The sequence below is a fragment of the Gracilinanus agilis genome, chromosome 1, assembly GCF_016433145.1.
Source record: "Gracilinanus agilis isolate LMUSP501 chromosome 1, AgileGrace, whole genome shotgun sequence".
Taxonomy (NCBI): domain Eukaryota; kingdom Metazoa; phylum Chordata; class Mammalia; order Didelphimorphia; family Didelphidae; genus Gracilinanus; species Gracilinanus agilis.
The window spans coordinates 67,353,934-67,377,875 of NC_058130.1; the positions used below are offsets into that span (position 1 = coordinate 67,353,934).

The following is a 23,942-nucleotide window of genomic DNA, read 5'->3' on the forward strand; positions in this document are numbered from 1 at the left end:
TCCATTTTTATTAAAATTAACACAGTACTTGTCTACAGCCTGATTTCTTTCAGCTAGTCATTTCTTTCAGGTTCTTGGCATATACTCATTTTCATGACCAGTGTACATCTACTTTTTAACCACAGAATACAATAATAGCATCAGGAATATACCATATTTGCTCTCCAACCTGAAATTAATATTGTTTATAAATTATCAATTTGTCAAATGAGTCATGGTTGTCATTTGCCCATCTATAGAGCATATTTTTGTTAATAATTGATTCTTCTATAATCTTGTTATGACTTTTGACTAAAACAGAGGTTATTTTTGGTTGTGCTCCCCATCCCCCAACTCAGGCACTTGAAAGTGAAGAATTTCAGAAATGACTTCATCTATACAAATGGAGGTGAATCCAGTTCATTACAAACTACTGGAATGTCTCCTCAAGAAATTAATTTAACATCCAACAACTGAGTTAGTAATGTGGAAAGTGACCATTATTTTTGATGAACAGTAGCTTAATTTGCAATATATAAGTTGGGGAACATTTCAATTACTGTAATTCAATCAAGCCTTCCCCGAAACTATCTTTAAGACAGGTGGAACACCCGGCCTATTTCCTCAGAGCTGTTTCAGTAAATATCAACAAAATATGGGGCAAAGCTAGCTTCTCCTGGATGCCACTTAACTCTTGTCTTCATTATAGTGACTATTAACAATGCTAGTGATATCTGCCATTATTTCTGTAACCCTGAAAGTTTGCTTTTCTAGGAATGAGGGCAAGAAGTCAATTTTTTCTACATAACATAGCTCAGCTGATAACTGAAAAAACAAAGCTTCCTTGGACCAAACTTAATCTAATATAATCCAGAGATGATGGAATAATATCTTAATAATATCTCTGGAATAAAATGGTCATGAGGAGAAAGGGTCCACAGAGCCCCAGAACTAGAAATGGTAGAGCAGATAAAGGGGGCTTTGTTGCTAATTTTCCTTTAATATCTCTCCCCCTGTGCCTAATGTTCTCAGTTCCATCATCATCTCAGCCTGTTACACCTGGTCTAAAGATATGGATGTTTCCATAGTGGCACTAGGGGTGTGTAGACAGAGCTGTGGATGAGGCTGAGTAACCTTGTTACTTGTTAGCACTCATAGAACAAAAAAGTCTTTAACATTTTCTAACTATGCCCTTACTCCAAAGGACAGAATATGCTGGGGCCAGAGTAGGGGGCCTGAAAGACTGCTCTAGGATTCCATAATCCCATACAAAATTCCTGACCCATATTTATCTTTACTATGAAAAATGCTTTTAAGGGTCATGGACCCACCCCCTTTATGAAAGCCTGTCTCTGTCTCTTACTCCTTAAGTCAGTCAGTCCTTCATTCTATTTTCTTATTAAAGATAATTTGAGGATAAGCTTGTAGCTATTTGGCTAAGCAGTTACCCAGTACAGAGGAAATAAGGCTTTAGGTCCTGAGAATGGATACTGCCTTCCTGGGATGGCAAAGGCTGGTGTGCTGCAAAGTTCATCCAGGGTCCTGACAAATAAAGCAGATCTGCTTTTCCCAGATACAAAATTACCAAACCAAATTACATTTAATCTTTTAACATCAAATTACTTATTTTGGAAAAATATACCTTGAAGTATTTTGCCTTATTAAAAACAAAAGTAACTTAAAACAAATGAAAAAATCCTTTAAAAATCTTGCAACAGAAACATTTGTAGTCACAAATATAAACAACATTTCAAGACACTTGGTGACTTAAGTTATATATCAGGAAGGAATGGCTATATAGTGTTGTTTTACTATTGAAGAATCTATTTTTTAAACTCCATAGAGAGTTCAGTCGTCAAAACAATTGTTTTTGAAAGTAGGGTCAGTTTCTACCACAATGAAAAATAGAGAAACATTAATGTAAACATCATGTACTTCAAATGTTAATACAATAACATTAGTGTGATTCACTAAATAAAAGGAAATGGCACTGACTTTATGGCAATTATTCCAACACAAAAATAAAGCTTGACGATATATTTTTTTCAGAGTCAATAAATAGCCTCAAAATAATATCATATAATACAAAACAATATCACTTTAAATGAAATGCTACAATCAAATCGCAAAAAAGCAGCTCTTAAGCTTCAACATATTCACATAGAAACATAAATGTTCGGGGTTTTCAGATTAGGTTAAAATAAACATCAAAGGGAGAAAAAAGTAGCTGATTAAAACAGATCCTTCTTGGGATCCATAGAAGACTTCCCCCCACAAAGAACTGTAAACATTAAGAGGTGTGTTCTGATCCTTCTTTTATAATCTTTCTTTTTTCTTCTAATGCGTGCTTAAATATTTTTTTCAGGGTATGGTAAACCACTGGTCCATTTTCAGAATCAAAATTAATCTGGTAACAAAGGAAAAACTATATTAATAGAGAGTTCATTTATCAAACGTTTTCTAAGTAAGGCCCCATGAAGAAAAAAAATGTATAATCTATCTTTAAATTATTTGCAATGAAGAAAATACTTTCCTGACTCATATAGAGATTGTACACAAAAGTATATACTCTTCTCACTAAGTATAAACAGAAGGAATTTCAGATTCCCCCCCTTTTTTGAGCTGGATAATATTATTAATTGTGTTAATGTTAATTAATACAATTATATGCTATAGGCAGAAGGGATTTTGGAAATGAGCTAAACAGATAAAATTTCCTGGGTTCATAGATAAGGAAGCTCAGATGGAGAGAGGTTTAGCAATTTTCCCAAAGTTACTCAGGTCACTAGTGTCTTTGGAGAAGCTACTTATAAACAAAATGTTTTCAGTAAAATTTTCAATTTTTAACAAAAGTTAAAAACATAGATATAGGGGCAGCTGGGTAGCTCAGTGGAGTGAGAGTCAGGCCTAGAGACAGGAGGTCCTAGGTTCAAACCCGGCCTCAGCCACTTCCCAGCTGTGTGACCCTGGGCAAGTCACTTGACCCCCATTGCTTACCCTTACCACTCTTCTACCTATGAGACAATACACCGAAGTACAAGGGTTTAAAAAAAATTTAAAAAACAAAAACAAAAACATAGATATACAGTCCCTCAAAGAATGGCCTGTATTTGCCAGATTCACACATGTATCCATTTAATACATATCCTCCAAAATATATTATGTTTAGAATCCATCTACTAAAGAAACACTGTGTTCCTTTCTTTAAAAGATTATTTTCAACATCAACCACTAGGGGGCACCAGATTCTCTGGAAGATTTTTTTTCCCTTTAGTTCTGACTTTCCCCTCTAAAAAAGTAGTTGAAGCAGCCTCCACTTCAAATACAATAAGAAACTATATGAGAAGGAAATCATCTTTTTTTTTTAAAAGAATTTCCAGACCAAAACAAAGTATTGCCTAATCAATGCCAAATGCAAAAATACTCAAAAGATAGGTTCTTATTTCAATCAAAGGCAGAACTGGCTCAATAAGATTCTCTGACTTCTATTGAGCACATTATTTCAAACATTTTTAAAACTCAAAATATTCAATGGCTTCTTCCTTAAATGTAAGCTTATTTATTTATTTATTTATTTTTTTAACCCTTAACTTCTGTGTATTGGTTCCTAGGTGTAAGAGTGGTAAGGGTGGGCAATGGGGGTCAAGTGACTTGCCCAGGGTCACACAGCTGGGAAGTGTCTGAGGCCATATTTGAACCCAGGACCTCCCATCTCTAGGCCTGACTCTCAATCCACTGAGCTACCCAGCTGTCCCCGTAAGCTTTTTTTTTTAAAAGTCCTACTTTGAGAACTCTATCATTACCCCAAGGCTTTCCTAATGTCAATGTTACCCATTCTTTGGTCACAATTATATAACAATGACTACAAATTATAAACACAGCTCCTTTAGAGTGAGCATGACTAATGACAAACTCCTAAATTCCAGCTTAAGGACCCCAGAACCCATCTGATACGTGCTTTCCTTGGTAGGGAGTGGAAGGAGCGTTATTTACCTTGGTGAAAGCTTTAATGGCATGGGCAAGGAAGGCTTCCTCTACATCAACCGGAATTGTCTGCAAGTTCACTATACAGTGCAAGATACAAAGAATAGTCTGGTGTTGTTCCTGTTTTAGCAAAAAGAAATTGTTTTAAAATCTTTCACAAGAAAAAAGTCATTTGCAGAAACTGAATAAGATTGAAATCAAATTTTATAGGTCGTGAGGGTTTGTAATGCATGTTACATATCAACATTTGATCTTTACAACAATTATGTGAAGTAAATGGGTTATTATTCTCATTATACAGATGAGGAAACTGAGGCTATTAAGTGATTTGTCCAAGGTCATGCAGATATAGTTAAGTGTCTGAAAGCTAGATTTGAGCTTAGGTCTTCCTGATATCAGGCTTGGTTCTCCAGCAACTCTTCTATCTGACTGTCTTTATCAAAGAAATATTAGTATTTTCATTGTAATTTGAAAAGTATACACCAGTTTGATCATTAATGATGCTGATTATGATGATGTAAAAGTTCCAAAAGAATATGAAGATCAATAATCACCCAGTAGAATGTACTCATGAAACTGTTTCCATTTCTGTCTTTGTATACTCGGTGCCTAGCATATGGTACCTTGTACATAGTAGGTGCTAAAAAGGTTTGCTGAATTGAATTGAATTTTAAGTATTTTTTCCCAATGAATTTGATAATTTGTTTTGTTCTTATTTTTCCTGGGGAAAAATGTTTCAATTAAGATAATATCAGTGGCTGGTAGACCATACTAAAACTAGATACAGACCTCACATTTAATCAGACAGTCATCAAATATGTCTGCAGTGCTCTGATTATTAAGGAGAAGACAGCAGAAATGGGATAAAAAGAAAAGAAACAATCCTTCCTTCTGGAAATTCTAATTTATTGAGGAAACAATATATGCAGAGGAAGCAATCAAAGAACCTATAGTTTGTGGGGGATGTGACTGTTCAGGTACTATTTGGTGCTGGTACTCCCTGACGGCCTGAGAGCCATTCAAGCTCTGGGATTTTATGATCAACAGTCAGAGAAATGAGCACAAGAGCCACGTTACCTTTTCAAGTAATGAAAGTGCTTCTGAGTCGTCAGCATAGTTGCTGACTAACATGTCAACATCCTCTTTGGTTATAACAGGTTCCTTTAGTTGCTCTACCCAGGACCACATCAAGCCACACAGTATGAAAGGATCTCTTTCTCCATATATTCTTTCCCAAGCCCCATCTCGAGAATTCAGTTCTTTCTAAAAGAAAAAAGAAAAAAAGGAGGAAATGGCACCATTTGACTTAGGTTTAATAATTGCTGTATTTGAAGATGGAAGGAACCTTTCAAAATCAACTTTTTAAGACAAATCCAACTAAGTGAGTGGGCAGGAGTCGGGACCTCAGACCTTGGGACATAAAGTTCTGTGGTGGGATACAAATTGGCACAACCTAACACTGGGCCACATGGATTGGAATTGTAGGGTAACCTTTAAACAGTCCAGAGGGAGGTAGGAGAGTGAGGAGAAAGCTGGGAAGGAGCTTAGCTGAGGTATAGCCATTGTGGGGAAGAAGGGTACCATGTGGTTTGTTTTTTTTTTTTAAAACAAATTCTTCTGGCTAATTAGGTCATAAACTCAACTGTTTCTACCTAAGTGCTGGTAGGTCTCTCCAAATTTCATGCTCAAGGGTTAAGCTCAACGGTTCTCAATCCCAGAAAACAGTCCTGCCTGTATCCTTTGCTACTCTGATATTTGTTGGTTAGGGGCTTATTCTTCATTTGGAACCCAGGAGAACATCAGACTTCATTGTAACAGAATTCATACTGAAAGTATATTATTCAGAAAGTTTGTGTAAATTACAGTGGAATTTATGGAATAGCTTTTGAGTCTGAATAAAAATAATAGCCACTTACATTTATGAAGTACTTTTCAAAGGTTTCAATGTATCAATTCACAAAGCTTTGGAATTGATCTTTCTCTACTAACTTAAAAACCCCATAATGCAATTATGTAAAATTTGATGAAAATACCACACTGTATTCTCATAGGATGAAAACAGCCTAAGGGCCTTGAGAAAAATAACAAGGTTGTAAATAACCTTAAATGTGAGGTTTATACTTTAGTCTATTTGAGAGCTATTGGTAGGAATAGGAGATGAAGTCACATAAGAAAGAAATTATATACAAATTTCAGCATTTTTGACAGTGCCCAAATATGTGTTTTAAAAGTGCAGCCATCTTAACAGTACTGGGTTCCTCTTTACTTTCTCACAAACTTTATTTTTACTCATTTGCAGTAAAACCATCATTCCCTTCCTTCAGTACCATATGGGTGGTGAGAAATTGAACCTACTTAGGAAGCCCAAGATAAACTAGCAGTTTCCAAAGGACTAGACCAGCTAAAAGAGCCCAGTGGTAATTTCTACCCAAAGAATTTTCTTGGCCAATTGATTTACAGGATTATTCTGTTCTGAAGTCTTGTGAAATGGAACTGGATTTGGGTTATCTAAAAGTTTAGAATTTAATCCATTAAAAAATCTGCCAAACACACTGAGTTTTGTAAGAAAAAACATTGTCCTTTTTTGGAAATACTTTTTAAAAATTACAGTAGGTTAAATCATGTTAGATTATCCTTTGAGCAGAAGCAATTTCTCTGCTTTACTTCTCTTCAGTTCAAGAACAGACTAATTAGATCCAAAAGCAAAGGAAACAAAAACACTCCAGGTTTTCAGTGCCTTGTTTCTGCAAAGTCATTCCACAACTCTTCCCAAATCCCTAAATTTCTCTTGTGTCACCTAAAGAAATAATGAGCAATGGGGCCAAGGGAAAAAATATGGGAGTTCTAGGCAATGCCACAATTTTAAGGAGAGGCAAGAACAGGAAGCAAAGAAGATTCTACGTCTAAACATCTTTTTTTTTTTTTTTTAAGTTTCACTCATAACTAAACATTTAAAAGACTATAATCTGTTAGGATGGTTAGTCATGTAACTAAACAAAGTGCCCTTCTAATGAATGAAGAAAGCTTCACTTCAACAAGTGCTTTATTTCCCCCTCAGATTTATGGCTCTGATTTAATTATTACTTTGTTTCAGTGAGGCCACACATGGAGGTCATGCCTATTTATTTCTGAAGTCTAGGTATGTAAAATGATAGTGACACTTTTATGCAAAGGATGGATATGTACTAGGTACAGTGCCCTTGAACATAGGAAGTACTTAATAAATACTTTATCAACCTACCTTCTTACCTATCTGCTTTGTGATTTTAAGAGAGTCCTTGACATGAATACGTAACCCACTCTTGGACAAGCAGCCATATTAATGAATAATTTGAACACACGGACTACAAGCTAACAAATCAAGCTGATGTGATTGAACATCAGAGGTTGTTCCTGATTATTTGTAGTTACATTTCAGGCATTTTAAATGTACATTATAAAAATTCATGGAACAGTCAAAATCCCAGTGAAATTGCAAGAAGGAAGGGTCCTTCTGCTGGGAGTTCTGTGTGTTTCTGTCCACTGAGGGGGGTCCAGTCCCTTGTTTTCTAGCTATAGTGGGTCATGCATACACTGTAAGTAGAGGGTATGCCTGAAGGCCTGGAGTAGGAATTGGCCTGTACTCTAGAATGTCTTTCTTTACTTACTCGAGACTTGTGTTAATGGGGACCCAAAAAGAATGTTTATGTAATTTTTGCCCAGTAAACACAAATCTCAACATGTTCTGCAGTCAGCCTCAAACAGAGCCACGTCTCTTAGTCGGTATGGAGCCCCGAGGATGCGGAGGGGCTGGGCAGCACCCGATATGGAACTCTGCTCTGACACTCCATCTATAGCACGCAGGTAAGAAATAAGATAAAAATACCTGCCACATTTCCACCTTCTGTTTTACTTCTGCTTCTTCTATAAATTCATTCACGTTTGCCAGGGCTTTAGCTGCCCACACTCTCCGTCCTTCAGGACTCAGAGGCATTGCTTGGGGCGGGTTGTGGCTTTCTTGGCTTCCGGATGTGACGATGCATTCCCCCTCCAGAGTGGCACCACAGTTCTGAGGGACACAGTGACCCCCAGCATAAACCGCAGGATCTTGTCCCCAGGGACCGCTGGGGTCACACCGACAGTGGTCAGCTTTCTGGGGCAGGCTGTTTGGTGCCATGGGTGTAACTGCAGCCTTGGGGGTGACTGACTCCCCAGTGTGATGCACACCTGAAAACCCTGAAGAAAAGGTTCTGCTCCGCTGGACTTCCTTTGGGATCTTTCTCCTATGGAAAAGGGGTGACCCCTCCTCTCTGGAGCCTTCTAAACTACACTTAGGCTGATTCCAGAAAGAAAATGTATTGCGGACCAAAGCTTCTTTGCTGATATCCAGGGGAGGGGTCGGCTCGACACAAGGATGGCTCATGGTCTGCTCCTGCTTGAGGTTACAGCAGACGAGGGCTTGGGGGGGCACCGTCCACGGAGTCTCTCCCTGCTCCAAAAGAAATTCAGCTCGTTTCAAGTCTGAGTCACTGTAGCTGAGCCGTCTTTTCAGATGAGTCAGAGGCTGAAGGCATTCGACATTCCGCCTCTTCCAGAGAGGATCGAATTCATGTTCACTGGAGAGAACAGCATCCTGGTTCTCGAACGCTGTCACTGCTGAGGGGGTGAACCGAAGCGATGTGTCACTCTCCTGTTTCATGAACTCTTTATCCAGCTGCATTGTGACCATCTCCGAAACTGTCTTTTCGATTTCAGCAGAGAGATCAGGTACCTTTATAATGTCCTCCTTTACCACTTGTCTGTTTTCAGCTAAATCCAACAGCAGTTTGCAAACCAGATGAACAATTTTTGGCACATGCTTTAGAAGTCGAGCTTCATAACCATGAAGTAAATGGCGCTGGCGAATTAAGTATTGTGATAAAGTAACAGCATGCGCTTTGGGCTCACAGCAAGAAAACACGTTGCGAAGAGGAATCAAAAACTGAGTGAACTCCCTTACACATAACAACTGGCCTCTTGTTTGTATAGAATTTGGCCTTTTTGCCCGAACAAAAATAATTGCTTGATCTGCAGTCATTCTTGTTGCAAAAACTAAGTAACACGCTATTAAAACGCCTAAGAAAGTGAAAAAAGAGGATTATTAAAATGTGAAACCTTATTCATTCATCATATTTTGTCAATTAAAATTTAATATAAAGAGATCTATATATCTGACTATTTCAAGGACAGTTTATCATTTAACTATCTATGTAATGTTTTTATATATACATATATATATATATAATTATAACCCCACATATAGTTATAGTAATAAATTCTGGCCTTTTACTACCAATATCATATAATTATGTTTGGCACAACTGGCAGCTAACAAAACCACTGGGCAGTAATGTTTAAATTCTTCCTCATTTATACATTTCTTCCCCTAGATGAAGAAGAGATTTATCTTTTTACAATCTGACTTAGACTTCTGCTATTGTTGCTTGAGATCTTCAGATCCAGTGTCTCTTCCTTATGGTTCCCTAATTCCACGCTTCTAGTTCCCTGTCCTTTTCACTTTACCCAGGAGTGTGGAGACATTCCATTTTCTAACCCTTCCCACTCTTATCACTTCTTCTTTTGAATTAGTCACATTCCCAACCCACTTTCTTTCCTGAACATTAGGCAGTCTTGTGTTTGTCCCTATTTTTCTTCTTTTTTGATCAGCACATTGCTTCACATTTCTGAAGATTTTTCTCTAGAAAACATACATGTTTCTTGGCCCCACATAATTGTAAACATTATACTGTAAAGGAGGCAACAAATTATTCTGGTTCCTAATGTTTTATGAATTTGTTTTAACTGTTTGGGACAAACTGTTAATGCTCCTACACAAACCTTTGTAGGAGCATATATATCTTGTGCCAAAATGCACCCTTAAAAGCTACTTGCTATGGATCTGATTGATTCAGACTGTGAGACTAGCTGGGTCTCCTGAAAGCATGGTTATGGGTAGTACCTTATTTCACATCCTAATCAGGCCAGACTATAGCATAAATGTTCTTGCTGCCCTCTGCTATGGTAGTTCTAAAGTGTTGAGCAAAAAGATTGATTCGTGGAGTAAGAGCATCACATAAACAAAATTCTCATTCTCAGAAAAGACCAGAGGGATCTGAAGATAGCATTTATAAAAGCATGTTTTAAAAAGAACACTGTTACAATGAAACACAAAATTTTCATAGGCCAGAGAAGCTCTTCTTTACATGAAGAAGTAGATGGTTAGTGACTTGGCTTATTCTAGACCTACAGTCTTTTAATGCAAAAAGGAAGCTCTTAGCCAAGCTGTTTAAAGACAGTGGGTTGATTCTTTTTTTTTCTCCTTAAAGAAACTCTTACTTTTTTTGGGGGGGGGGTTCATTTAATAATTTTTATTTTTAGAAAAGTTAACATGGTTACATGATTCATGTTCTTACTTTCCCCTTCACCCGACCTCCCTCCCACCCCCATAGCTGATGTCCATTTCCACTGGTTTTAACATAAGAAACTCTTACTTTCTGTCTTAGAATCAATACTGTGTATTGGCCACAAGGCAGAAGAGCAGTAAGAGCTAGGCAAAGTGACTTGCCCAGGGTCACCCAGCTAGGAAGTATCTGAGGCCAGATTTGAACCCAAGACCCCCCATTTCTAGGCCTGGCTCTCTATCTATTGAGCCACCCGGTTACTCTTTAGAAGCAGTCTTAAAAAATATTTACTTTCTATACTTGGAAAATATCAAAGTAATATCCATATGGATATGTATAAAACCATAATACTCACTGACATAAACTTACCTGTTCGACCAAGCCCAGCATGGCAATGAATAGCTACTTTCCCTTCCTGTAAGGCAAATGTCATCACCTTCACCATATCTAAGATGGTAGTAAGAGATGCTACACCATAGTCTTTCCATCCAAAATTGTAGAAGTAAACTGGAAAAAATGAAAGAAGGGAAAACAAATCAATTTTCAGGAAAGAATACCTGTGAAGATTTATGATGAAAATGAGTTAAGCCAGGGAAAGAAAGATCCTGAGAATCTGTCTGATTAGACTTGTACTTAAAATATACACAATCCTTCTGTAGTAAAAATCAAGGAATCTTAGTGGTGGAAGGGATTTTAGTGAGCATGTAGGCCTACTCCTTTAACATGCTGTTAAAAAATTTGATAGATTTTTGTCTTACTTTGAGAAATCCTATTGAAGTTTGGTTGGAATAAGTTAGGGAAAGTTAGAATGAATTTAATAAGTGAAGTGATTCAAACAAAAATTACTAAATTGTAGGTAGGAAATGTTCTATGCTATCTGAGAATGAAAACACATGGGACTATTAGAGACCAATGAATATAATCTAGATTTTTTCCTACTTGATACAACTCTTTAAAAAAAAAAGACAAAGTAGTGTAAGATTTAAATTAATATCCAATAACTCCAAAGTATTACATTTTATAAGATTTATTAATAATCACTTGAAGTAGAAGAAATAAAAGAACAAAAGAAAAAGCCTAAGAAAATAACACCTGAGTAAAATTCTCCTGCCTGGCACTCACTCAATTTCCACAGCCATGTTTCCAGGAAGAAGAGAGGGCAGAGCTACAGAAAACTTGTATCTTTCCTACATTAGTACGTTAGTTTGTAAATATGCAAATGGGGTGTTGGGAAAGAGAGTCTCTGGGGAGCAAAATTCTATCCACGCAGTAGTTGTTATATGGAAACCTTCAAGAATATGCAATTTGGAGCCTACATTTCTGCCAGTTTTAAGCAGTGCACCTTCTAGTTCTTTTAGCAAAACACAATAAATATGTCTTTGTGATAATTACAGTTGTTGGCTTCAATGGGTTTAGCCTAAAGACTCATCTCTCTCTCACATAAAATCAAGTTTGGCCTCCCAATGGCAGCACTCCAAAGGCAAAAGCATTTATTTATATTTTTCATCAGATTTAGTATATAAGCAACATTTCCCAAGCTTCTCTTAACTGAGATTCTATAAACATCGTATTTGCTAATTAATGAAGAGAAGCAGCAGGAATGAACTTACTGCCAGCTTCCATAAAAGCTTCAGGAAGGTAAGTGAAGCCACTTTCTGGTTCTAGTGTGTTCCCACAGCTTGCATGCTCTCCAGGTCGCTGAAGGTTAATTATTGTTTTTATGCCATAGCTTAAAGAGAAAAGGAATCTGTTATATATTGTAATTTGATACATTTTCAGGGCTTCTTCATACATTAATATCAATAAGCACTTGCAGCTTGAATCTGTCTGAAAAGAAGTTCCTGACTACCTCTCCTGTATAAAAGAGAACCCCGTTTTTACTTGATATCAAAAGCAACATTGGGCAGCTGGGTAGCTCAGTGGAGTGAGAGTCAGGCCTAGAGACGGGAGGTCCTAGGTTCAAACCTGGCCTCAGCCACTTCCCAGCTGTGTGACCCTGGGCAAGTCACTTGACCCCTATTGCCCACCCTTACCAATCTTCCACCTATGAGACAACACACCGAAGTACAAGGGTTTAAAAAAAAAACAAAAACAAAAAAACAAAAAAACAAAAAACAAAAGCAACATTGCTGGTAAAAAACACAGTGACTAAGGGACCTGAATACATGAGCAATGAGGTCATTTACCTTTGAAACTGTTCAATGATGTTGTATTTTTCAATAAGCTCAGTTGATGGTCGAGCCATTGCAAGTATGTTATCTGTGACCCTGGAGAGGCAGAAGGAAGACACTTATTTGATACAGAGAACCCAAGAATTTCAGAGTTGAAAGAAACCCTCAAACTATAGCAACTCCCTCATTTTGCAAACTTCCCCCACCTCCACTATCAGGCAAGAATCTGCCTACACAAATTTGGTTTCGATTTTATGTAACGATTAGGAAAGGACAAAATGTACCCATTTTAAGTTTTAGCTTCATAATTTCCTGGGGGAAAAGGGAGAAGAGGGACATTAGAAACTTCTCATAAGATCCTATCTTTAAAGGTAGAAGAGATCATAGATGTCATCAAACTCAATGCCTTCCTTTTTACAAATGAGGTGAAGTGCTTCTCAGAGAGATCAGGGTGAGTGGTTTACTGACTCCAGGTCCAGAATGCTAGCCACTCTTCCAAGCTGCCTCTCATATTTCATCACATTATTCATGATTAAATATTACATACAGGAGTTGAATAAAATTTAATATATGAAATCCAAATTTACAACTGATAAAATAGAAAACAAATATATAATTTGAAAAAGTCTTTATCTTACAAATGATTCTTCATAAGAATCCTTGAAGGAGAATGTTCCTGCCATTCATATAAGCCATTAACTATAAAAAAGTTCTATTTATAACCCTTTAGTGATATAGCTACTGCATAAAAAAGGCATGATTAGCCAACTTACTATATTTATATAAATGTATATATCACACATATCTTAGTCTAATAAGAGCAATAAGTATTAGTAATTAATGCCACAAAGAGTTTAAAAAAAACCCTAACAACTATGTCAACATATTGAGACATATTTTCAGGTGTAAGAGCTAACATTTAAGTACAACTTTAAAGGTTACAAAGTACTTTATGATTATTTTATTTGATCTTCAGAACAACTCTGTAAAACAGGTAATGAAATTATCTCCATTTTATAAATGAGAATGCTATGGCTCAGAGAAAATAAGTCACTTGTGCTCAGGGTCATATAGCTAGTAAGTGGAAAAGCTAGAATTTGCACTCAAGACCTTTGACATTTAAATCAAATGTATTTCCAATAATCAGGCTATCTTCAATATATTAGTATGAAAAAATACTTTAACTTTCCAATTATAGTAATGTGAAATAGAAGTCATTAATGAACTTAGGATACCTTAAGATTTTATCAGATTTATATCTAGACATTTGTAATATTACTAACAATTTCAGAAACAAAGTGAACTGAAATCCTAACAAGTGGCTATTAACATTGCTAAAAACTTAATTGCAAGACTTTACATTTAAAAAATATAATAACTGTTATGGCTATATAAAATCATTCATACTGCTTCTTCAGTGACAGCTTTGAGAAAACCAATACATCACGTTACCAGGAGGAATAAATCCCTTTGATGGCTTGTTCCTGATCACTCCACCGAGCTGGATTTTCATACTTGCAGGCTCGACCACCACATGCCATTGAACATGCCACATGTCCAGGAATAACATGTCGTAAACGTTCCCCAACTTTAGTATATTTTGGTGTTGGACGTCGTGAACTTCCTACAAAATCAACAAGAGAAAATACTACATCATGATAATCTCCTTAAGATTCCTATGTTAGCTCACCCAATGGCACAGGAATATGGAAAACAAGATTTTGATTTTATTTCAACATTTAAGACAAAGCTGTTTCTTAATTTTTAACCTGCATGTTAGGCTTCTTTCTATTAAAAGGGTTTTTCACCTACAACAGTAACTACCATAACCTCATTCATTCTGCCATTTAAAGAAAAAAAATTTAAACATTAGATATTTCACAAGAGATCTGAGCTCAGTTCAGGAAATATTGTTAGTAATAAAGTCTTTAAAAATGCTATGAAATATTCCATCACTTTCTCATAAATCCCTTTAATATAGTTGTACAAAAGACAATTAGGATTTCATGCAATCCACACTCAAAGCTAAAATTTTACATACATAATCCAGCACCTAAGCATGCAAACTGAAATATAAGAATGTTGGCATTCTAAAAGAAAAAGGCTTTACTTTTTCTTTCAGGAAAAGTTGGATTTATCTCTGCATTGCTGACAGAAGATACTGCCACCATAACCCGATGAGAAGATGAAGAAAGCACTTCTATAACCGAATTCCGACGTCTCTGGTACAAACGAAGCAAAGGATCAGAAGTAGAGTGTCTTCGACCTTGGAAAAAAGTGCTCAGAAAATTCACAGCTGAGAGCCGTCTAGGCGAGCCCTGCATTGTCACCCCTTGCTATGGTTTGATCACACTGTTGGAGCAAGTGTATACGAAACCAACTTGCTGAATTATGAAGTTACACAGAGATATGTGCATCATTCCGTATGATCTAATAGTGATTCAGGATAGGCTGACTGGTTTCCATAGTGACAAACAATGAAACTACTGATTCCCATTAGCTCTGTGGAAGCAAAATCCTATATGAATGGATTTAGTTTTGGACAAATTGTTCAAATGCTGGTAAGAATAATTTGTACTTAAAACTGAATATGCCCAAATTAGGAATACTTTTTTTGCTTCTTGCACACATTGAAAAGATCTGATAATAAGAAATATACAAATGGCTGTTAGAGGGCCATACATAAATCATTAGAGGTGGAAGGGACATTCACGATTATCTAATCCTTGCCATCATTTTACAGATGAGGTAGCTACATGAGTCAGGTATCAGAGCTAGGATTTTGAGCCCAGGGACTATAAAGAATTTAGAAATCATTCAACATATTGCTAAATGTCCTATTTACACATATTTATGTAAATATACATGTATTTTTAAAATTCAAATCATCTCTTTTTCTCTCCTTTATTTTAGGACATGTTGGAGAACTACTTTTCTGCTGACCTCCTACAAGGCAGTAAAGAAGAATCCACTAGAATACGATACAGTATTCTAAACATCCTGGATTATTTACTCATGGATGATGGGACTATAAATTTAGAGCTGTAGGGAATCTTCAAAATCATCGAATACAACCTCCTACTTATATAGATGAGAACACTGAGGCCCAGAGACTTTTTTCTCGTGAAATGACTTATCTAATGTCACAAAAGTAAGTAACATAGTTAAGACTTGAATCTAGTTTCTCTAACTTTTAATCCATCATTTTTTCTACTGTGCCATAAAATAACCAATAATGACAGAACTCATTAAGCACTTTGATTTAGTTATAACAATATACTTAAGAGTTGAAATCTCAAAGGTTGTAAATGAGGGCAGTATAAACTCAAATAGTAACCTTTTTTTCCCTTTTTCAGAAAACAAAAAGATAATTTTTGTTTTTGTTGGGATAGTAATAGTATTACCAAATATACAAAATAATTTTTTTGCCTTAGCCACTTAACTGAGAAAGATGCTTAAAAATATTTTATTAATTTAGGCAGGTACATTCCCAAAAATCCATTAAGTGTTATATTTTTAGGACCTAGGTTAGGGGGAGGCTAAACACTTGCGAACTGTAAGATGACCAAGATGTAATGAAAGAAAAAAAATTACAATCACCACTGAACAAATAGACCTTGGCTCTTCCTTCACAGAATTTTGGAGCTCGATGGGATTTCACAAGTCATGTGACTAGGACTAGGCCTACCATCTTCTAATAAGTATTCAACTAGCAGTAAGTTAAGACTTTAAGTGCTGGGAAACCCATTAATTCCTGTGGTAGAGCATGGGGATGGAGAGCTAGAAAGGGCCTTCAATTGTCCTTCTAGTGAAACACCTTATTTGATAGATGAGATAACTGAGGACTAGAGAGTTGGTGACTTTTTCAAGGTGATATGAATGCAGGTATTAAATAGCAAAATTGTGATCTGAACCAAGGTCCTCTAACTCCATTTTTTAGTGTGCCTCTGAATATAAGGTTATATTCTATTTTCTACCATAGAAGTGATAGGATATATTATCCAATTATCTGCTTTTAGACCCTCTGAAGAACCCCAATCCCTTTCTTATAGAAAACAGGAGATAAAGAGTCCATTTGAATACAAATGGATACACAGGATAATTTAGACTGTGCAGCTATGAATCACTTTTTTTTTTTTTTAAAGTCTTAACTTCTGTCTTAGAATGGAGTATTGATTCTAAGGCAAAAGAATGATAAGAGCTAAGCATGGGGGTTTAGTGAGTTGCTCAGGGCCACACAGCTAGGAGGTGTCTGAAGTCACATTTGAACCCAGGTCTTCCTGATGTTAGGCCTGGTGCTCTGTCCACTGGGCCACCCAAGTCACTCATTTTTGAATAACTAAGAAATATAGAGCCCTTACAGAAGCAGACTGAAAGCAAAAGGACCAGGAAAAGTGCTTTCTCCCTAAACTATTAGCAGCTTTCACTTAGAATGCACAAGGTAACACATTATACTAGAGGGTAATAGAATAAGAACTAAGAGAGGCACTCTACCTTACCATCTCCCTAGCCAACATTTATTTAGCACTATTTAGAACACAAGGTGATTATGATGTGATCCCTGTCCTCAGAGCTTATAGTCTAGGAGTGGCAATAAAACATACACTAAAAGTTGCCATAAAAGAAAAAATGGAAAATTCAGAAAGAAAAAATGAATTGCTAAAGGAGTTAAGGAAAAGAAGCTACTGTTTCTGATAAGGTGACTAGGTCAAATTCCTTTACGTCAAAAATACCCATTATTAATTATAGCCTCCATTATTAACTATGCCTTCCCTCTGAGACTATTCCCAATTTATCCTGCCTATATCTTATTTGTACAGAGTTGGTGGCATGCTCTCTTCCCCATTAGACTGTCAGCTCCTTTAGAGTAGGAACTGTCTTTTGCCTTCCTCTGTCTCCTCTGAGATTAGCTTAATAATGCTGTCTGATTCCAAAGCACTCCAGAATCTCCAGTAGTTTCTACCAAGCTGGAATGGCTTCAAGTACTGTTCTCCAGTGACTAACTGTCCAAGACTAGGTGGCTGAGTTTAGAAAACCTCATTCATTGCCGTAACACTAGGTAACAACTCACTTCATCCAAAATGACTCTTGGACAGAGACTAAGGACCCTCATGCAACATTTTTCTACTTCCATTGTGGTAATGGCAAGAGGGTAGAGTGCTCAGAATCAGTTTTTTGACTAGCTAAAAACATTCCCCTAAATCATGGTACTGTGACCCATATAAGCTTTGCCCACCGGCCAACAAATGATAAACTAACTGAGGAACTGGATCATATCCATCCTGATGACATTGCTTTAAATAAAGCCAGAAGATACAACGAAGTGGCAACTAAATGGATAAATAGCTTTTGGATCTCCATTAATTATTAAAAATAGCTATTAAACTTAAAAAACTATTCATCTCTAGTAGAGACAACGGAATTGGTTGAATCATTTGCCCAAATGAAAAACAAATATTTATCAGGAAACTTGGCTCATCTCTCTTTGCAGTACTTAAAATGAGTGCTAGAAAAAAGACCCCTATGAGAACGGGGACAAAAGATGAAGATGAGGAATTTTATGAATAATTTGGCAAGGCTCTCTAAACTGAATCAACACTACCATGCATTCAGGGACTTCAATGTAAAGGCTGACACAAGAAGTCAACAAGCACTTCCCAAAGAAAATACTATGTGCTAGACACTGTGATAAATAAACACTGAGGGCACAAAGAACAACAAAAACTGCTGACCTTGAGCTCACGTTCTAATGAGGGAGACAACATGAAAATAACTATGCAAAGATATCTACAGAGGGGAGGACAGAGAAAAGGATAGTAAACTATGGTTTTTATGGGTCCTTTCTGTTCTGGAACTCCTTGAGGTCTCAGGTTGTTAAGTATTACAGGGTCAAAGTTGGGCTCCTAGATATATATCCCCAGGGGATCAGTGACAAAATGGTGATCCCACTGTATAGGACAATGCTGGAAACACAGAAGAGGCCCATCAAGTGGGAGTACTTGTGAATGTAAAAGAATATTACTGTACTATACGAAGAGGATAGATAAGATGAATATAGAGAAGCCAACAAGGAAACCTAGTAACTGATGCCTAATGATGTAAGCAGAACAAGGAAACCAACTCTGAAGTGACTATGACAATAGAAACAGAAAGAACAATGGGAAGAAAATGATCAAAACTGAATGCTGTGATACTGACCAAGCTTGATTAAAAATTAGAGATGTGATATCCCCTCTCTTCTTTGTAGAAGTGGGGAACTAAGGGAGAGACTTTTGTACATACTGTCAGACTTTTTATATGTGCATTAATTTTGCTGAAATGATTTTGTTTTAACTCTTTTTTGTGCTTTGTTATAGAGGATTGCTCTGGGAAGAAGAGTTACATTGAGTAATGTAGGTGACATAGAAATAAAGTATCAATAAGAAATTGTTTAAACATATAAAACATGTCCAAGCAAGGGCAGTTAGAAGGACTATCAAAGCTGTCTGGTGGACCAGTCCTCTCAACATAGCCTAAGACCTTCAGCATTTCCAGTGTTCCTTCTGTTCAGGGTCAAATTACACATGACAAGAGTATGTGCATGGCTACCAATCTGTGGGAGTTCTCACACCAATAAGATCAGGGATGTACTAAACTATCAGCTACCATCTACCCACCTAGGAACTGTAAGTTTCTAAAGCACAATATGTTGTAAAAATCAAATTATTTCCAAAGGATTATTTCCTATTTCTAAGAATACACAAATATTGCTCGTATACTTTCTTTATATGCTCTTTATACTATGTCTTCTTCAGTGTTCTTTAAAAAGTTTTGTGGTTAATTTTTTGAAGCTATATGCTCATATTCTTTGATAAGAAATTTGGCATGAGATTATTCTGAGTGGATGCTAATGGTGAATACATTAGAGTTTTGCAAATACTAATTTTAATTTAAATTAGCATTTTAAGAAATTAGCATACTCATAGTCTGCTTAGATAAATATCAGTAGGTAAAATTACTTAATTGCTATTTAACTATTTGTATATTATAATAAGATGTTTTTGGACCAAGAAATAATTTGAAGAGAGTTTACTTTTTCTTTTCTTTTTTTTTAAATTAGAAGTTATACAGCAATCTTATTTTAGGGTAATTTTAAAAAATGGTTAATAATAAGAAAAACTAGCTATAGAAAAATATTGATGAAGGCATTATTTGTAATAGTTAAAAAAAACTAGAAACAAACTATGTGCCCAACAAATGGGGAATAGGGTAGTGTTTGTGGATAGGATGCTGAAATGAGAGGCAGGAAGACTTGTGTTTGAATTCTGCCTTAGACAAATGATAACGAACATTATCTCATTTGAGTCTCACCACAAGTCTGGGAGATAGGTGATATTTTTGTCTCCATTTTATAGATGAGGAACTGAGAAATAGGTTAAGTGACTTTGTCCAGGGTCACACTGCTAGTAAGTGTCTGAGGCTGGATTGGAACTCACGTTTCTGTACTCTAGGCCCAGTGTGCTATCTACGGCACCACCTAGACACATAATAGCTATGTGACTCTGGGCAAGTTTCTTAACCTACTGGGGTTTTAATTCCTCATCTAGAAGATGAGAGTTAGCCTCACTTATCTCTAAGGCCTTTTTCAACTCTAATTTGATGGACCTACATATACGATTGCATATGATTTTAATATTCTTTTTTTTTTTTAAACCCTTGTACTTCGGTGTATTGTCTCATAGGTGGAAGATTGGTAAAGGTGGGCAATGGGGGTCAAGTGACTTGCCCAGGGTCACACAGCTGGGAAGTGGCTGAGGCCGGGTTTGAATCTAGGACCTCCTGTCTCTAGGCCTGACTCTCACTCCACTGAGCTACCCAGCTGCCCCCGATTTTAATATTCTTTTGTGAGGAACCGTTCATAACTTAGCTCCTTCCTATCTTCCTATCTTTTACCTTACTTTCTGACATATATTCTTTGATCCTGTCTGATCTGTTCCAACACTCCTTACTGTTCCATGAACGAGACACTCCATTTTTCAGCTCTGAGTATTTTCTCTGGCTGTTTCCTGTGATTGGAATGCTCTCCTTCCTTCTCTCTGATGCTGACCTCCCTGGCTTCCTTCAAGACCCAACTAAAATCCCACCTCCTACAAAAAGCCTTCCCTTGCACCTCTTAATCCCAAAGCCTTCCTTCTCTTCATTATCTCCTATTATCCTGTATAGAGCTTGTTTGCACATATTTGTTTGTATGTTATCCTCCTGGCCCCTCTTTGAGGAAGAGATGTCTTTTGTCTCTTTCTGTATCCTCCACCCTTAGCAAGGTCTAGCACATTGTAAGTGCTTAATAAATGTTCAGCCTGCAAAGAAATAAGGGAAGAACACTAATACATTAATATTTACACTTGAGGACTTTAGAGCTCATTTTGCCTACTTCCCTCCCTTTACAGAATCTGAGAATCAAGAGAAATGAAGGGCCGTGACCAATTGTCAAATGTCCACCTACTGCTGGATGACTGAAGGAGAAAGCTGACCGGGCCCATGACACAGGTGGATCACATACCCTCAGTGGGGCCCTCACTGCTGCTGTCAGCAGCTCACTCCTCACCCACAAGGGAGTGAATGACGACATTCACTTCTCTGCACTCCCTCTGTGTTGGCCTATGGCCTACAAACATGCTTGTGTCTCTCCCACCCTCAGAAAAACCTTCCCTTGATCTCTCCATTCCTACTCACTATGGCCCATGTCGCTCTTCCTTGTGGCTGCAGGCTCTCCGGCATGTGCCTCCACTTTCTCTCCTCTCTTAACTTTCTACAAACTGACCTCACCATTCAATTGAATCTTCTCTCTTCAAAGTTACCACTGCTTTCTTTATGTCAAATCCAATGACCTATTCTCAATCCTAATTCTTTTTGACCTCTCTGAAGCTTCAACTGGGTAGCTCACCCTCTGATATTTGTTTCTAGCTAGGTTTTGAGGATACTTCCCTCCTGTTCTCCTCCTACTTATTTGAATGCTCCTTCTCAGTCTTCTTTACTGGATCTTGATCCAAATCACACCCACTGCCTGTGAGTTAACCATAGAGCTCTACCCTAGATCCTCTTCTTTCTTCCCTTGAAACTACTTCATTTGGTGAGCTCCTTAGCTCTCAAGGAATTCAATATCTCTAGACTCATGATTCTCAAATCAATTTATTCAGCTCTGACTGCTATGACGACCTCCAGGCTTGCGTCTCCAACTGGTTTTTAGATGTCTTGAAATGGATGTCTAGTAGATATCTTAAACTCAACATATCCAAAAATGAACTTCTCTTTTTTCTCCCTAAACCCTGCCCCCTTCAAAACTTCCCTCCTACTGAGTGTACCAGCATCCTCAAATGAGCAAGGACACAAGAGTCAGAGCTCCCACTAGGAGTGAGCATTGGTCAAAGGACTATAGTTTAGTGATGGAAGGAGCCTTTGACCATTTAGTCCAACTCCCTCTTCTGAAAAATAAAGAGACTGAGTCCCAGAGAAGAGAAATGAGTTTTCTCATGTCACCTAAGTAACAGAGTTAAGATCTGAAACCAGGTCCTTAAACTCAAAATTTATCATTTGTTGCTCTTTAATTTTATGAGTCTTCACTGCAGCTTTAATGACTTCAAAGAAAGTGAGCTTGATCTCACTTAAGGAGTAGAACCAGTGTGTAAGAAACTAGACAGTAAATATAAATAAGGCATCCTGATTAGAAGAGAAATGTGTTATAAACAATTCTAAACTATGGGAAAATACATGGCTAAGAACAATGGGGAATTTCAGGAAAAGGGTGAGATAAGTACCTTCAAGGCTAATGTAAGGATGAGGTGCAGTGAATGAGAATGCTGGACCTGCAGTCAGGAAGATGAATTCAAATCCAGCCTTGTATATGTACTAGCAGTGTGACCTAGGGAAAGCCATTTAACCCCAGTCTGCCTCAGATCTCTCATTTGTAAGACGGTAATAATAAAAGCACATACTTTGCAGGATTGTTTTGAGAATAAAATAAGATGATATTTGTAAAGAGAATGCTAGCTGTTATATAGGGTGATCTGAAGCCAGGAGAATGTCAGATCCAATGTACAGAGGAAAGGTTACTGGATTTGAAATTAGAGGACCTGGGTTCAAATCTTGGCTGTTCCATTTACTACGTTGGGAAGCTTTGTTACCTTCTCTAGGTTCAAAGTCCTCATGTGAATGTTGGACTGGGTGACCACTAAGGTCTCTTCTAGATGTAAATCAAAATTTCTTTCTCTTTAGACAGTATTAAATATTTAGAAAACCCCAGCACAACTGTGAATTTCCAGGAATGGTAGGCCAGAAAAGAGAAGTTAGAACATTTCTGGAATTTAGTTTCCCAATTTATAAAAATGGAGGGATTGCACTAAATGATTTCTAAAATTCCTTCCAATTCTAAGACTCATGACTTGCTGAGAAGAGTAGTACACATCCTCAAAAATCCAATTTAGACTGGTGGTGGAAAGACCAAGAGCCAGTGAGAAGCTGAGCAGATCTTAGGAACCAGGAGAAAATGAGCCTGAGGTGACAGTAGTCAAGAGCTTCCTTCCTGAGAGAGAATCACAGTAGTGTGGGAAGGTGAAAAAAAGCTTGAATAAGAAATCTGGCAAGAGCGGGATTAGAGTGCTGCTATATGTGGGGGCTGCTTTAAAAGAGACACTAGCAAGTGAATAATAAGGAAATTGGTGTTGAGTCACGAGGCATTTGATTAGAGGGGAAAATGCATAATTTTACTCTGAGAGGAAGATACAAGAAGCAGATATTGTTACTAAATTTCTTCCTCAGAGGCTACTGTTCTATTTAGTATTTCAAGACAGAAGTCATAATGAAGGTAAGAGGTAGATTAAAGAAAAACATTAACATGCAACTTAAGATGTGGCTGAGCTGGGTCTTCTCTTTTATTTTTATTTCATCCAAGATATTTCATTCTTTGAAATGCCTACAGTCTATACTCCAAAAATAACAAAGAATGAATTAAAGAAACATTACCTTTCATGCTTATAGCATATACACTGTTTTTCACTGAGGAGTAGTAAGGTTGTTCATTTTTCGACAAGACTCCTGTAGCCACTGCAGTTCCTGTTGAAAAAACAGTAATTTGTATGATGATCTTTTGTTTACCGAAGACTGTTTTTTACTTATTATATAGAAAACACCTAAAAATGGGGCAAGTAAAATTGTAGCTTCATGCTGACATTTAAACAATTCTGACTGTTGTCTCTGTTTGCCCAACAGCCATAAATAGGGCAGGACATATGGTTCTTCAGTCCATCTATCAAATTCTGAAGCTTAATTGTTTTAAAAAAAATGACTCTATGGTGCTCATTTTCCACCAACCACTAAAAGTAAGCTCCTGCCTCTTCCCTCCTCTGGGGAGGCT

General features: G+C 37.1%; 1 protein-coding gene across 1 annotated transcript; it reads right to left on the reverse strand.

Annotated features, from left to right (window-relative positions):
• Positions 1-2,162: 2,162 nt before the first annotated feature.
• PTPDC1 (protein tyrosine phosphatase domain containing 1) lies at positions 2,163-14,877 on the reverse strand. Its single transcript, XM_044656892.1, has 9 exons — positions 14,664-14,877; positions 14,006-14,177; positions 12,569-12,649; positions 11,993-12,111; positions 10,752-10,889; positions 7,829-9,057; positions 5,041-5,226; positions 3,973-4,083; positions 2,163-2,386 (listed from the first exon to the last, which is right to left on the reverse strand). The coding sequence occupies exons 1-9, from the start codon at positions 14,875-14,877 to the stop codon at positions 2,270-2,272; spliced, it is 2,367 nt and encodes a 788-aa protein (XP_044512827.1). The 3' UTR covers positions 2,163-2,269.
• Positions 14,878-23,942: the final 9,065 nt, after the last annotated feature.

Excerpts from the sequence above, each read along its gene's own strand:
- PTPDC1 (XM_044656892.1), bottom strand. The coding sequence starts at position 14,877 with ATGCAGGGCTCGCCTAGACGGCTCTCAGCTGTGAATTTTCTGAGCACT. Across the intron at positions 9,058-10,751 it reads TGCTGGGCTTGGTCGAACAG|GCGTTTTAATAGCGTGTTAC; the intron begins GTAAGTTTATGT and ends TCACTTTCTTAG. Across the intron at positions 2,387-3,972 it reads CCATTAAAGCTTTCACCAAG|ATTAATTTTGATTCTGAAAA; the intron begins GTAAATAACGCT and ends CTTTGTTACCAG.